A 16,751-nucleotide genomic window follows, 5' to 3' on the forward strand; every position below is an offset into this window, starting at 1 on the left:
TATACCCTTCTGGGTCAGATTGGGATAAGGACTCCCAAGTATTTGATGTGAGGAGTTTCAAAGAAAGGAGCAGACCGTGGGAGAGGTGGCATTGTTTTTAAACATGTAACGCTTGCTATTTACTATTTCACATTCAGTCGTGTAAAAAAAAGACACAATTAAGTTATCGTCTTCAGGGCTTTCCCCCCCATCTAAAATGGAATTGGGCCAGAAGCAATTCAAAACGAAGCAAACAATTGTGTGTTCGGTTTCACCGTCCCAATGAGATGGATATTCGGGCATCTCATTGGGAGCGCGACGGGTGAAGAAAAAGTGGAATTATTCCACCCTGGCCAATAACAAGCTGCCACTTCACGCCAATTGCAAACAATCTCAACACATCCGTAAATAACACTGCCTTAAAAGGAAACAAATAGAAAATAGGCAACGTTCCGGGCAAGGGCCCTTTTTCATAGTTGAGTGTTTTAGTTATTTGTGCTTGTACACCACTACCAAACGCGGCATCACCAATTAATGCACTTGTCAGCAATATTGAGTGCTGCGAAGATTGCTCGAAACGTCGCCAATAATATACATTTATTCTCCATTAAGGGAGTGTTGTTGACGAATATACGTTGAGTTTGATTTTATTAGAACAGTGAGAAAGCTCGATGGCAAAGCGCAATGCAAATGCCCCCATCCTCTCCACCTTCTCAGTGCCAACACTGCTCCACCAGCCGCTATGAAGGTGTATGTGTTCCATGTACGCATATGACAAACACATTCCTGGGGAGGGAGCTGGTAGAAATATTGGGTTGCTCGGTCAATGGCCAGGGTCAACGGCGGTGTGGTGTATTCCGCAAATATGGCCGACTGAGGGCGGGCACAGGCCGGCGTGAGTAGGTTAAACGTTGAGTTTTATAAGGGCACCACGGGTGACCAGCCCCTCTCCACCCAGCCCCACCCCTCCCACCCCCCACCCAGCCCCACCCTCCCCACCCAGCCCCTCCACACCCTCCCCACCCAGCCCCTCCCCACCCTCCCCTCCCCACCCAGCCCCTCCCCACCCAGCCCCACCCTCCCCACCAAGCTCCTCCCCACCCTCCCCTCCCCACCCAGCCCCTCCCTCCCCACCCAACCCCTCCCTGCACGACGGACACAATAATCCCCTGTGGGCTAGGTGTAACCAGGAGGTTCCTACCAGGATTAACAAGGATTATCTCTTCATGTGTTTTAATGCAAGGAAACACGTAACGTCTCCACTTACACATTCAATATCACACCGCGTTGCATTGGGCAAATGGTAACCACACTCGAGCGAGATGTGGAAATGAGACACGTGAGTTTGCAGCATCCAAAAAAATTAGCCTCAAAATGATCCCGTGCATATTTAGAGCACGACTTGACGCGTCACTCTCACGAGCACACGGAGCCGCTTCCGCATGCATGAACGCGACGAGCTTAGAGTTTCCGATTCGTTAAATCCGCTATAAGCCGAATTTCACCAGCCTAATTAATATTGACTCAGCGGTTTCACTTCAACTTGCATTTGCTCACTTCACATCCTGTTAGGCCGTCGGTGAGCTGAATGCATAAGCAGCAGTCGCAACATTATCAACTGGCCTCTTTATTTATTGCGTTGTAACATGCGTAATAATTGTAAGAGCCCCATAGACAAACAAGCTTTAATGTGCAGGCTTGCTGTGACCTTGTAGGACCGAGCCATGTACCCAGTAAACATGTAACGTTGAATGCCAATGCCCCCCCCTCCCGCCACCCCAACCAACGTTGGTTCAAGGGTTTTGCCAGAGAGCTGGAGAGGAGGCTGCCCCCGGTGGCCTCAGATTCAGGGTCGTGGTGTTCTCACAGATATTTGAGGGGTCATGGGAGTACGCTTCTCCACTCTACCTCTGAATTTGTAGACTTGGAGAAGGCATATGACCGTGTTCCCTGGAATACCTTGTGGGAACTGCTGTGGGAGTATGATGCACCGATGCCACTTATGTGTGCTATCCGGTCCCTCTATTCTTGGAGTGAGAGCTGCGTCCGTATTCTTGGCGTAAAATCAAAGTCGTTCACTCTGGGTGCATCTTGTCTCCACTCCTGGTTGTGATTTTCATAGACAGGCTATCAAGGCGCAGCCGAGGTATGGAGATCATCCAGTACCGGGGCATGGAAGTGGCACCTCTGCTTTTTAAATCCTTTATATTAAGTTCGCTTGCTTGCTTGCGTGCTTGCGTGCTTGCTTGCTTGCTTACGACCGTGCAAATCTTTCGGTCGTTTTTTAACCCACTTCCCGTGATCCAATCGAGCTGACATTTTCCACACAGACTCGTTGTGCGTGACAATCAATTTTCGTGAAATGTTTTTCCAAAATTTTACACTGTTTAGGGAATTTTTTTTTAAATATTTAATTACCAATTGCTTAATGCTGGCAGACAATCATCTGACCCATAGGTGGCAGCCATCTCAAGCCAGAGGACGAGAGGACTCTAGCCGCCACGCATATAAAGGATTTAGAGATGGTGGATTGTGCTCTCCAGGTGATGGGGGAACAGCTGCCCTTAGCGGAGGAGTTTAAGTATCTCACTGTCTCTTTCGCGAGTGATGGTAGGTGGGAGCGGGAGAAACGGCCGGCGGATAGGTGTGGCGTTTGCAGTGATGCGGGCACTGTAGAGTTCCGTGGTAGTGAAACGGGAGCTGAGTTTTCGAACAAAGCTCTCGTTAACATGTCGATCTACGTTCCCACCACCACCTATGGTCATGAGCTTTTGGTAATGACCGAGAGAATGAGATCGCGGGTACAAGGGGCTGAAAATAGGTTTCTCCGCAGGGTTGCCGGGCTCATTCTCTGTGATCGGGTGAGGAGCTCGGTAATCTGGGAGAGCCTCATAGTCGATCTACTGCTCCTCCGAATCGAGAGCCGCCAGTTGGTTCAGGCACCTGGTAATGATTCCCCCCGGTAGACTTCCTCTGGAACTCTACCAAGCACATCCCACTGGGCGAAGACCCCGAGGCTGGCCCAAGACACGCTGGCAGGACTATGTCTCTCGGCTGGCCTGGGAATTCCCCAGGAAGAGCTAGAGTCCGTCGCCAGGGAAAGGGAGGTATGTACCACCCTACTCAATATGTTTCTGCAACGACCTTCCCCAGGACAAGCGGATTAAGAAACGAATGAACAATTAATTAACACGTTCCTTCGGAGTGGGCAGGTAGGAACTTGGTTGGACAGTGCATTCGTGCACGACAGAAAACTCGCGGTCACGTGACGCACTTCAACCAATCCGGGAGCGTGCTACATGTTTGGGAGGGGCTATGCACGACAGACAAATAATCCCTGGTGGGCAGTGTGGAACTGTTGTTCCTCCCTGTATCAATCCACTGCTGGGTGAAGGCCTTCACCCCCCTGTGGTAGTGATAGGGATTGTTTGAGCATACTTCACTACGCAGCTTAATGCATTTTGGTGAATGAGAGGGGGTGTGGGTGGGCTGTCGGAGGTGCGCCAGATGGAGGGGGTGGTAGGACCTGCTCTCAATGATGTAAAATGTGGCTGCGAATAGCAACAACGGTGCGCCCCACCGCTCCACAATATTTCACACGGTATAAATTTTCCGTACATGTAAATATAATTACATTTTAAGTAGGAGGCATTGTACATGTTCCGTTGCTTTGTGCACTCTCCGGGCTATGATGCTGGAATAGAACTAATCGGTGTGTTATGGTCATAAGAAGCACAGTTCCATCTCCTCACTGTAGCCTCTAAGCCTCGGTCAAAATAAAGAGACATACTGTCTTTTGTAAAGCTAGAAATGGTAAAAGTGGAGAACACAATCTGACCTAGCCAATTAGACCAACCCCACCTACACAATTGCTGTTCTCTTTCAGTCCCTCAAATTCACCATTCTAACAACACCAATTAAAACAAGAATGATCACGACGAGGTAGACTATGGAGCTGCACTTCATCGCATGCATAATACTTTGCTCACTTTGAATGAGTAATTGCTTTGTACCAAAGACGGCAGATGAATGTGACGTGTATAATTTGCACAAAGGCTGTGAAGCTGCAGTAAAGACATCACGAAACTGTTAATTTGTTTCCAATATTCTAGCGAGAAAATTTGTATTAAATACCTGCCTAAGTTTCTATTTAAAGCTTTCGTGACTGCAGGGATTAATCTTCTTGGTTCTTTCGGTAAAGTCACGTAGAAGGGAAGTAATAAAATAATAAAAACTAAAACATAATAAAATAAAATTTCTCACGACGTTTCGGCCACAACACAAGCAGCCGTCCTCAGGTAACGAAACAGAGCTGTCGGAAAGACAGCACTCCAATGAACACCGCTAAGCTTGGCAGCGTATTGTTTCTTCACCTGAGGACGGCTGCTTGTGTTGTGGCCGAAACGTCGTGAGAAATGTTATTCTATTATTTTTATTTTTATTATTTTATTATTTCCCTTCTACGTGACTTTACCTGAAAGAACCAAGAAGATGAATACCCGCATAAGATTAATGTATATGAGCATAGCACAAAATGCTCTTAGCCTCATATATATATTCACACCTCCGGTGCGACAGAAGTTCAACAACATACATACAAAGTACACACACCAAAAAGAACCACTTCTTATTTAAGTCACCCACTTTCACAATGCGTTATTCTTGTAATTCCTGAAGTTTTTTTTTATACCCTCCAAAAATAACTTTTCCTTCTTCCCATTCAGGTTTCCTTGCACAAGCCTCCTTCAGCTTATCATCACCCTCATCAAAAAAAGTGATCCACACAGATGCTCATTCAATTTGGGAAACAGGCAAAAGTCACTAGGTGTTAGATCCTGAGAAAACATAGCATGCAGAAGTACCTTTGAGTGGCATTCTACCGACTTGCCTGGTGTCGTAGGCAAGAGTCACTCATGGAAATCGCAAGTCATTAGAGTACAAAATAACGATCTACTAAGACAGTGCATATTTACTATAATTCAAGACTGTCGCGAATTAATATGAATGCCAGGAATGTGACTGTACTTCACGCTGGTCCGCAAGGTTTTGTGAAGGTACTTGCCCTACAAGTTAGCCCACCACGACCACCGCAGCAGCCCCCAGGATGGCAGCCAGAGTAGAACGAAACGCAAAGGACACAATCACCGTGGAGATGGAGTGATGGAATAAGCTCAAATACGGGAGTTGGTTGGATTGTGGCATCTTGGGACCAAGTGATATTTTAATGACATGGCGAGGTCTTCATCTAGAGGTGGGTTGATAATTTAAATTATCCGTAAAAATGATTATTGAGGATGACAATGTGGAGTTGCTTATGTGCTGAGCTGTGCTTGAACAAAACTGCAGCAAGGCATTAACCAAGAGCATGATAAAGATCTCAGCGATTCAAAAACGTCTGTCTGTCCTATCAGCGAAATATTGATCAAATGACCATCGAGGCAGTTTTTATCTCCTGTATACACCCCTGAGCGAGTGGTACAAACTCCATATTCCTGACAAATGCGAGTCTCTTCCAAAGGATACCAATTGACTGTTCCAGTCAACTGGAGCAGTCATTTTTATCAACCCCAGAGAGATGATGAGCAGTTAACTTGCAACCAGGATTTGAACTCAACTCTGATTGCGAGCCACCCACTGAGGTTGAAACGCCTGCCACTGTAACACGTGCAATGCATCTGAACTCAAAATGTAATAAGGGAATAAATCACGAATGAAGAAGGAATTTCATGCCCTTGACCCAAAATGTATTTGTAAAATCTAAGCCGCACCTTGCATAACAAATATATATATACCCTTTCTCTAAAATGTAATCTTTTTAGGATTTTATGCACACCATTAATATAATGTATTGGGACAATACCGAATGTATTTCATAATGAAGATGCACTTTTATATGAATGATTAAGAGTAAGTGGCAGGATAACGTATGATGGGGGAAAAATTTTTTTTCCAAGAAATATATTTTTTGAGGCGAAGCTAAAATGTAGGTCAATAAGAACGGAGGATTGCTGCATTAAACATTGTAGGTATCTGGTAACCGCTGATAACACTAATTACATGCCAAAACGAATCTCTTTTTATTGTTAGCATAGTTTACACATTACACCAATAAAAAACGGAACACAGAAACATCAGTTGAAACGCAATGTATCTCTTTGTGTTGACATGTTTTATTGGTTTTATTACATGCACACACAAAAACAAACACCCCTACTCTTGCATATGTATCATACGAAATATCGACAATGGGTGCAACTCTCATGTCTGATGTTATTTGGGTTTGTGCGACACCAAATACTGGTTAAAACATTTTAATTGCCCTGATATCCATGAGGTGAACGCAAACTCAATGTGTTTCACAGCTCTGCCAGTGGAGGCGAAAGGATGTTTGTGATCCGCCAACTGTGTTGCTACCGCAAAGGGCATGCCCTAATCCAAACTCAAATCTTCATTTATGGCTTGCAAATCTTAAAATAATGTTTCAAAGCATCACTTGGCTGAAAATATAGCATTCTCAGGGTAGAATGATGCAAGTCAAGCTGCAATTTAAATCATGAAAAGCCATAAGGTGGCTGACAGACCACGGTACTCAGGTGTAATTTTAAGCTTAAATAGTAAGCCGTAACTAGCTATCCAGCAGAAAAGTAGCAGTGTTAGACCACTGTGAGGAGAGAGCAGTGAAAATAGAACACAGGGCAGTGAACAGAAAGACTACTCGTAGAGAGAGCACACGAATAGCAGACAGCGAGAGTAAATATACCAGAGAAGCAAAACAAAAGATGAAGACGGCAACGAGAATTGCATTAAAAAAAACCCATGTTTGTCCTTCATATACAGATTCACAATAATATGGTAAAGGAGTTGCTCTGCAATTCTTGCCCACATCACTGACAGAAAAGCCTCCCTCCACGACAACCCCTATAGGGGGTATGTTGGCCTACTCTTCCATGATGGCCATGCGTTTGGGAGTATCCACACTTTGTCCTACCACACATTTATACTGAGTGAACAGAAAGGGTGGGGGGGGGTAAAAACCTGCTCCATTGTTTCAGCTGTCACGCTGAGAGATGACGCCAGCAACCACTAAATTCAGCACAGTGTACTAACCATTACCCCCACAGGAATAAATAGATGTAATTGCGATAAATATGGTATCGTAGTGACGGTGAAATGGCTTCCCTGATGAGGCACATTACCCAAAACGGCTTGTTTTGCACCTCTCTCGTGGGCTTCTTCCAATGTGAAGTGTCGGCACCCTCCGACTCTAATCCTGTCCAACCCACAGCCCTTGACGGTTGCAGTTTTGCAAATCTCTAGTGGATATCCGAGATGCGAACTTGATAAAGTAGCCTCGATAGGAATCAGCCTATTTATGCTAAGTATTTGTTATAGCCACTAGAAAGTGAATCTTACGCAATTTCAATAACTATTAGATTCACTTTCTCTTGTTCAACCTTTTACCATGTATTGCAGTCAAACACTTTAGAGGATTCCGCTAAAGTTATTCATGGAATTTAGAAAAAACACATCTCACGAATGCAAAATAATAATTGTATTCAAACTCCGCAAAAGGGGTCATTCACACAAGACACTAAAAAGCAGTGAAACTGTGAAGGTTTATCTTCTACAATCTTTTGCATAAGACTAATCCACACAACTGGAACACTTGTACCGAACCTGAACTGTAATGATTATGAAAATAAGATGTGAGGTGCTAAAGCACCGACTGCATAAAAGGGATATTTGGAGGGAGGCAAGGACGGTCACAAATCACGAGGGCACTAATCACTGTTACATACCTGTTAACTCAAACGGTTTATCCGTATTCTTGTACAGGGAAATTGAGTGTTCAGGTCTATACGGCGTGTGGTCGCTCCTCAACGAGGCCTACCAACCTGTCCCGGATCTTCCTCTTCACGAGGTAGCCGTTCTGGGAAACGTGCATTTTTCAGGGACATTAAGTCTCGGTTTTGAGTGAGCTGCTTAAAAATACACGACTCAATTAAATGCATTTACATGTAGTTATTTCCTATTTTAGTGCTGCGAGATGTCTTCCCGTGACGTTATTCAACACGAGCAGAACCCTTGGCGTGTCCCATCGGTTTCATAAACACAAACTTCCCATTTATTTCCATATTCCGTTGAAGTGTTGTAATACACGAATGTATACCCAAATTGGTAGTCAAATGTAATTGCATTCACTTCAGCTAAATTGTTCTAAAACTGCTACCACGGCGACCTTGCCATGTATTTGTGATCTAGAGATATGCTTCAATAAAATCATTTGTCACCGTGGGTGGTAGCGTTGTTATTCTTGGGCTAATGCTCAAGGGCCATTGATTCTAGGCTGGCCGCCCCTATTACCCATTGTTCATGGTACAAGCGGTCCATGCAGACTCTGATCATGGGTCTCCGCATTTTCTGAAGCTGCCCTGTTTGCCCAGCGGTCTCTGGTGTTTGTGGTTGCTGCGTTTGCTCCACCCTGGGCTATGCCGTGGCGTTGACATCTCGACTCTCTCCCATTGTTGCTTGCCTCGTCCCCCCATCCCCCTCCAATCCTTGAGATAATCCGAGTCGATTTGGGCTGCGGTTTATTTAATATTTAGCTTTCATTTATCATTGCTGTAAGTCTGCAATATTTTTGATTCGTAATGAGATTATTTTTGTTCTGCTTACTTTATTAATTGCTGTATTGTTTTTGCTTTTGTCGTTTTGGTGACCCAGGTGACGCTTGCAAATGAGACTAACCTGGTTTCTTGAGTTTTTACCTGCTTGAACAAAATAAACTCGAAACTTAAACTTGATCCACCCACTAGCCACCTTCTTCCCATGCTTTTGGAAAGCATCGTAAGATTTGGTTGGTTTAGACGCAACTAATTTTTATTTCAGTTGTAGAGACTGGTAGTTTTCAGGGAAAATAAAGCTGAGTGGAGCAAACAGAAACCCCACATAATCTGTGTATTTCTCTTTGTAAGGATGTTACAATAATCTAAGATACTTCACCTTTTTCGAAAACTAAATCATGAATTATGCCATGAGTGAAAACCTTTGGCCAATTAGAATTTATAACAGCGCCATTCCGCTTATATAGAGCTGTTTCATCGCTACATTAGAATTTAGGTCTGGTGGAAAATGGCTTATAAAAAATTTAAACGGTGTAAAATTACCTGACACACAGGAGAAATAATCATTTTCTGTTCTCCAGCATGGTTGCCTACAACCACTCTGCGGTGCGATAACTGACGACATGTTCTCTCTTCATTCCCTTTCCTCTGCTTCTCTTCCCTGGAGGTTACAAATCAAGTTTTCCTATCTATCCACTGGTTTATGCTGGCCATCGTGATCCTTTTGAAACCGTTTTTTCGCAATTGTTTTTGTTTATCAAATATATTATTTTCGGTGCAAGCATCAGCTTTTTCCCTATAAAACATTGACAATTATGTATTCTATCACCAATTTGATTTTACTATTAAAACCTAACCCCATATTCTGATGAGCATGTTTAATAAAAACATACAACTTTTTTTAATGCAGGTACTTACCCACATGCACGAAAAAACATTTATGAGTAACTTCGGCTCACAGATACAACACAACCAAAGCCCACTCACTCATATAGCTGATGAATAAAACCATAAGCCTAGGGCCACACTCAAAATTAGTAGTTTTCTTTCCAGTTTCCTTCCATTGCATGCAGTACAACCTTACCGGTGACTGAAATCCAAAGCATTTTCCTCACTCAAGCTACGAAATAACTCAGCTAATGTGCTGCCTCTCCCACACATCTCTCCCAGGAGAGCCTCAGACAGTGAAGCGCCACAAAATTGGAGGAAGGGATGTTAAGCTGTACGTTTCAAGTTGTGTCACGTACAATGTTGCAGAGAAGCATTTGGGAGGGATGTGCCTGGTCTCCCCAACACAACATGAATGTGAAATGTGGGACAAACTCTGTCAGAGAACATTCTGCGTTTCAGTTGAAGATGCAAAAATGGGAGGATTTGCACTGGAATCGAAAGACAAACAAAAACACTGCCAATGTCAATCTGGATACGTTACACAGGATGATAATTCCTATTGGTTCAAAAAAATATTCTATAATACCAAGCACTTCATCAATTCACTGCTGGATCAAGGACTCCCATGCCATGTCAATCGTGGGAGATGTTTGACCAAACAAACTTCACTATATTGGTCAGTGCTGGTTGTTGAGCAGGGGCCCATGACCTGTTCAGATATCACTCAGCACCGATGTTAGCTGTGCCCAGTAAATTGACTCAAGTTGCCGGATTGATAATGCAGTGCACTAACCACAGTATCGCTAATCACCCCCCTCATGTCCCTCTACATTTTTTGTTACCACAAATCTATTCTCCCATATACATCGATTTAAAACGTTGTTTTTTACACGAATATCAAGATAAAGAAACGATCTGCAGCATATTTCATATTCACAGGAAATTGAGCTAAACATCAGCGGCATTTAATTAACCATATTCCTATTTTGTAACGTACGCCATAGATCCAAATGGCAGCCAACATCTCTTGAAGAAGGGTCATTTCATTGAGTTTTTGCTAGCCCACGTCACCTAAAATATCAAATAGGCAACCAAGTCCACCCTTGGCTCCAACTGTCCACCTTAGGCTCCCGTGTGTCCACTCTCAGGTCCAAGTGTCTATTCTGGCTTCAATGGGCATGCTGAAGTGCCGCCATATCCGCCGTTGTGGCACTGGTCTTGCGCTTGCCCATGTTCAGAACTGCACGGCATCGGGGGGGACATTGAACATTCCTGGCTCGAACTTTTGGCCTTTGAAGGGAGAGCCTTCTGCATCCCAGCCCTTTTTCAGCATCTCATGCACTTTCTGAGAGGGAGAGAGAGATAGAGAGAATGCATTAATTAGGTACAGCAGATGGTGGTAACAAGTTCCCAGAATATTCCTAGAATGGTGATGCTGTCGTCTAAAAGGTGTCTTTGCCAACATGGAATACGCTACCAGATGGAGTTTGTGTTATTAATATTATTCATATTTAAAGCAGCCCAATTTTTATTATTTTTTTCCATTATATAAACAAAACTATATTCAAAGGGCAGTCAAAGGATTTATAGAACCAGATCCTAAAACGTCACATAAATGTAACATCTGGTGGTTGTCCCACCTGGTGACGGATGCTTGTGTTGCGTCCAAAACGTCGTAATTTAATTTAATATTATTTTTTTACCTACGTGACTTTACCAAAATAACCAAAGAGTATGGATCCTTGCAGTCACGACAACTTCAAATCTAGAATGATGTCATTGCGTGCGATGTTATATTTCTACGTCGCAATCGCCGCACTTTTCAATGACGTCAATATGGATAAAACGACATCTCCACATGCATTTCGGAACATAATGACATCGTCACTAATACTGCCGAAATAAACGCATGCTGGGAAGCGTTACAGACTCAATGGCTATGCGCGATTTTTCTTCCTTGCTTCGTCCAATTTATTTTAAACAAAACCAAAATACGCGAGCAGGTGCAGCTGATAAGCACAGGATTTCACTTCACCAGGTGAACAATGTTTAGGAAGGCAAGCCGAGGTCGTACCATCTCATGGCTCTGTGGCCTCCCGTGCATTTTCTGATGGTAGTCGAAGGTGAGGCGGTCCAGCACGGCGTGCTCCTCCTCGTCCACCGTTGCCATGGAGCGCTCCTTGTTAATGCGGTCGATGTCTATTGGCTCCTCACCCTCCAGCACTGCGTTCCACCAATACTCACCCACTTTGCTCAGGTTCACCTGCACACGAGCGTGGACAACGACCCGCTCAAAACAATCCTTTGGCTGCTCTGGAGGACACATCGCCAGACTCCGTGGCATCGTACACATAGGAAAGGCCAGCAGTGTCGCATTCCCAATGTAAAAATACAGTGAATATGTACAGTCCCCTTGTCAATCCACTGATGGATGATGGCCTCCCCACTGTTGTACAGATAGTTGGGGCTATTCAACCACACTTCGCCACGCTAGTCAGTGTGAGTTAGTGAAGATGGGGAGCATAAAGTCCCCCACACTTCCGATTACCACGGTTGGCTTCCCCCACACCTCTGATTAGCACAGTTGGCTATAATCGGTACAAAAGACGTTCAACGTACATACAGATGTGGCAGCATAAGAGCCAAGGCAATAAAACATTTTTTGCTGTACCCTGCTGACAACCATGTCACCACGAGCCCAATGACAACTTGTTAGTGCATGGTGATCACCCATCCAAACACGATCCACTCAACTCTGCTTCACTTCTAAGAGCGCATTCCGGGACATTTTGTCAAAGGCTCCGTCAACTAATAAGCATTAACTTTACCACAGTGGACTATTATAAGCCTCGACGCAGGTTCAGAGTTAAAAGAATATTCATGATTCATAATTCATCATCATCAGCCATGCTCTATCCACTTCTACACGAAGGAAAAAGGTGGACGATTGGCAATTTGCGACAGAATATTAAAATGGGAAGAATTTTATGCAAATAAATACTTATATTGATGAATACAGATCGAACACATCACAGTTTCCACATACCCGATGTCACCTAGTTCAGACTATGGTTTTTCAGTAAACTTGCAACAATGCTTTGCTGAATGCCATTGTTGTGTGCGTGCAAGATACCTGTATGCATTTTCCCGGCTCCAGACTCCACATGGAGCTTTCTATATTGATGGTGTGTGTTAATTTCCCCTCCATCAGCACCACCTCTTCTGCTTGTTCCCGGATGGCCACACGCAGCGAGTTCTTTTGAATGTCAATCGAAACCTAAAGGACAAAGATATTACTGTAGAAAATGTTCCCCTTTTCGAAAATAATTTCACTGTAAAGGAGCAATGCAATACAATGATTCGCATTTACATTTGGAGAAAGAGGTAAACAAATATCAAAAATACAGGGTTAATTACACCTATTTGGACAATTACATTGATGAACTGGCTGGGTAACCAGTTTAGAGAAAATTCTTTATTTTAGATTAATGTTGAATAGCCAGAATTCACTTAGCTTGGCCATGAACATAAATCTTTGTAAAAAAAATTCTTACCCCGCATTCTCACCTGTTTGCCCCTGACAATAGTTTTCGGCACAAACACCTTTATCTCCAGGTCGGTGAAGTCCTGTGACCAGACGTAATTTTCCCGTACAGCTCCATTGTAGCTGTCTGGGCTGTCTTGGAAGGAGAGCTGAGCTTTCTTTTCCAGTGCCTTTTCCGTCTTCTCAGCCTCCACAGGTGTCAGCGCGGCACTCACTGGATGGCATGGAGGATTTCCAGCCTCCGAGTGCATGGCAGCTTCTGGCAGCTCTGCTCCGGCATCTAATGCTTGATCGCCGTCTGCTTCCTCTGAATGCTACGAGCCATGACAGGAATAATAATAATTTAATAATAATTTCAACTTGTAATGCGCCACACAATATTCGTTCACTCTGAAAGAGAGAGACAACTCAGAGGCGCGAGGAACCACAGACAAACGGGAAGGCAGCCAGGTGGTAAGCCGGTAATTGTCCAAGCTCTGCAATCCTGTATTAAGATGTTTTCAGCCAATTAATGAGTATTTAAATGTGGGGGGAAACCGGAGCACCCAGAGAAAACCCTTTTGTGCGAGAGAGCTACACTAACCTGTACAGATACAGTTGTTTGCTATACCGCCTTTTCCTGGCAACTCAGGCTATAGCACAAGGACACCCATGGGAAGGGAGTTTCACAACATGTGTGATACACCAAACCTCTTCTCCACAAAGCTGGATTGCAGGCCTTCGTCAAGTATACTAATATATTTTTTCAGCATGGTGTCAGTATCTGAATCTCAACTTACAAAATGTCCAAGCTCATCCACATTCCACTTCTCGAATTAACCCATTCCATTATCATGATGTAATGCTAGACTTACATTGTGCATTTGTTATCATGACATTTGTATATAAAACAATATAAAATTCTGAACACAACATTCACGTACACACCTTTTATGCCTGTAATTGTCAATATTTACCAAACTTACAACGATTGTAATCTAATAAACTACCAAAGAGGTGTTTAGGAAAACATAACCTCAAATATCTAGAAATGCAACTACTCAGAATATTAAAAGTTAGTTTGTTTTATAATACAGTAATTTGTACCTGTAAAATTGAAACTTAAGGCTAAAGTGCCTCCTTGCTTAGAAATAAGGATGGGGCAGTGTACATCTCTTATACTTTGCCTGCGATGGTTTACGTGTTCATGAAAGGCCTTCTTTTCCTCTCAGGCCTGCATCCTTAACACCTCTACTCTCCTCCCCTCTGAAAAAAACATTTTCCTTGCTGTACACCCCCCAACTTGTTTGTACAAGGTCTTGTATTAACAATGATCAGACATCGTGCCCAACACAATGCAAGCCAAAATCCATCGTAGAGCTATACAGGACAACCATGAAAAAATACAAGGTATGCTTTGAATTATGGATATATTTTTTTTGTATTGTATCTCTATTGGCAGCTCTAAGCCAGTTTTGTAAATTGACGAACACGTGTACCTGCAAAAAGAAAACCCAACACATTCTTCAGCTATGCTCTTAAGATGAGTGCATCGCACCTGGGAGCCAGGTTCCTCTGATACGATCTCCACCTCCTCCACATGTGCGACCATGTCCGACAAGTCGCCCGACACCTCGACCTCATGCACGGCCTCCACCTCCAGCTTGTGGTCCAGCTTCTCCTGCAGACTCTGCAACCGCCGCTTGTGGTCCTTGTCGGCCAACCGCTGGAACTTGAAGAACGCCTGTAAATTCAAATACGCTGCTCTTACACGAGACAAAAGTAGTGGCCTCTGCATCGAAACAAAAGGGTAACAGCTCATGATGTACAGGAGGCTTATCTCCTTTTATTAAATAATTTCCAGCTTGACCGACTCACCCCATTATATGCTTTACTGCCCATCATTATTCTCTTTTCTATCTTTTCCTATTTTTCCCTTTCTCTTTCCTTCCTCTTGTTCCTCTTTTGTTTTCCAGATCACAATGAAGGACACCTACTGTTACATGGTTATGCAAAATGTTTGGACACGGTGTACCCTGGTTCTGTGCTTTCCTGTATCTGTTGTGTTGAATATATATAAAAGTAAAAAATTGTCTGTTTGTGGGTTTGCCTCTCAACGCCGTAGGCCCCGCGGTGAGCAAGCGCTATTCCTTTTTCACATCCGTCAACTGTTAATTAGTTTAATTAGCGATTTAGTGAGATTTTTGTGCGCTTCACCTTTATTTATTTATTTATGACACGTGCATGACCCACGCACCTTTGGTGGGGGGGACGGTCCATGCCAAGTCGCACGCCTTCGGTGGGAGTGAGGGTGACATTTTCTTTCGCGTAAAAAATGTATGAAAAATACACTAAACACCAGAGGTGTGGACTCGAGTCATGTGACTTGGACTCGAGTCGACTCGAGTCATGAATTTGATGACTTGCGACTCGACTTGGACTTGCATAACAATGACTTTGTCCCACCTATGAGATGTGGACTCGAGTCATGTGACTTGGACTCGAGTCAGACTCGAGTCATGAATTTGATGACTTGCGACTCGACTTGGACTTGCATAACAATGACTTTGTCCCACCTCTGCTAAACACTGACGCTAATTCTTCACTGTGTGATGTCCCCCCCACCTCGATGCGTGCATTTATTACTACTATACAGTCGCTAGATGCTACCACTAGAGGCCGTAGATATTACTCCAGAGCGGCCGGGGAGATCGTGGCTGGGGGGGGGGGTCAGGGGTAGCAGCCCAGCCCCAGCCTGCCAAGGTGCCACCTCGGCCGGCTGGACAATCTAGGCGAGGCCGGAGGCTCTGCACGGGACTAGGCCTCACCACGCCACTCTGTCAGGTGAGTACTTTGTGCTATAGAGTCGATAAATACTGCTATAGAGTCAGCATGTACTACTGTAGTGATAGCAGGTACCACCACAGTCGGTATGCACTGCTGTAATCATAGCAGGCACCACCAGTGAGTATGCACTGCTGTTAGATTTTTTAGAGTAGGTTTGAAATATTTTTTTGACCCGGGCCACACCAGGTACTTCTCGCTAGTATATATTAAATGTGACTGAAAATAAGTAAAAAAATAATAAAAAGGTGTTTCAATCTACAACTACTGACGAGTTGTATGAATGTTATCATTTTGACAATGAACCCTGTTAGATGGATTACTGACATTTGTTTCAATGGGTATATTGGATGGATGATGTGAGATGTTATATCTAGAGACACGAAGACTTTCGAGATAGCTAAATGGAGCCAAGGAATTGTGTTGGTACGGCAGTTGTTGCAATGGGAGACATTGTGTATGTTGGTGCTGTTTTAACGGATGACATGGAGGAAGCTTCTTGCATGCTGTTACATGTGAGGAAATTAGAGAGTTGTGCTAATTGATACAATTGATGGTACAACATGGGAGACTGTTCATGTAGTTACATATGTAGGGATGTTGATAGTGGCAATATTGAAGGACATGGAAGTTTACTGGTGCTTATTATATTAGAAACAGTGATGTCCATAACAGTTAGGCAAGATGACATGAAGGGTTGGAGTTGTTATTGAATGGATAACATTGGAGACTGCTGGCAGTTATAACATGTGCATATCTCTGGCTGCTGCTGAAAGTTATTTTAAAAGGTGACTTTAATTGGTTGTTGACATAACAAGGAAAGAGATTGACTTTTGCCAAAGCAGTTTCTCCAGAGACATAGCATTTCTGACAGTTGTTATATAGAGACC

At 43.7% G+C, this 16,751-nt stretch overlaps 1 protein-coding gene across 2 annotated transcripts in view; it reads right to left on the reverse strand.

Moving 5' to 3' along the window:
• Positions 1-9,258: 9,258 nt before the first annotated feature.
• The window catches only part of NUDCD3 (NudC domain containing 3), a 44,140-nt gene continuing 36,647 nt past the window's right edge, over positions 9,259-16,751 (reverse strand). For both annotated transcript variants that reach the window (XM_078597671.1, XM_078597670.1), the window contains exons 2-6: positions 14,576-14,761; positions 13,062-13,352; positions 12,628-12,771; positions 11,569-11,757; positions 9,259-10,839 (exon numbers count right to left, since the gene is read on the reverse strand). In XM_078597671.1, coding sequence (XP_078453797.1) covers positions 10,729-10,839; positions 11,569-11,757; positions 12,628-12,771; positions 13,062-13,352; positions 14,576-14,761 — 921 coding nt within the window. In that variant the 3' untranslated portion in view covers positions 9,259-10,728. The remainder of the gene's footprint in view (positions 10,840-11,568; positions 11,758-12,627; positions 12,772-13,061; positions 13,353-14,575; positions 14,762-16,751) is intronic.

Source organism: Lampetra planeri, chromosome 9, assembly GCF_965212315.1.
Source record: "Lampetra planeri chromosome 9, kcLamPlan1.2.h2, whole genome shotgun sequence".
NCBI lineage: Eukaryota > Metazoa > Chordata > Hyperoartia > Petromyzontiformes > Petromyzontidae > Lampetra > Lampetra planeri.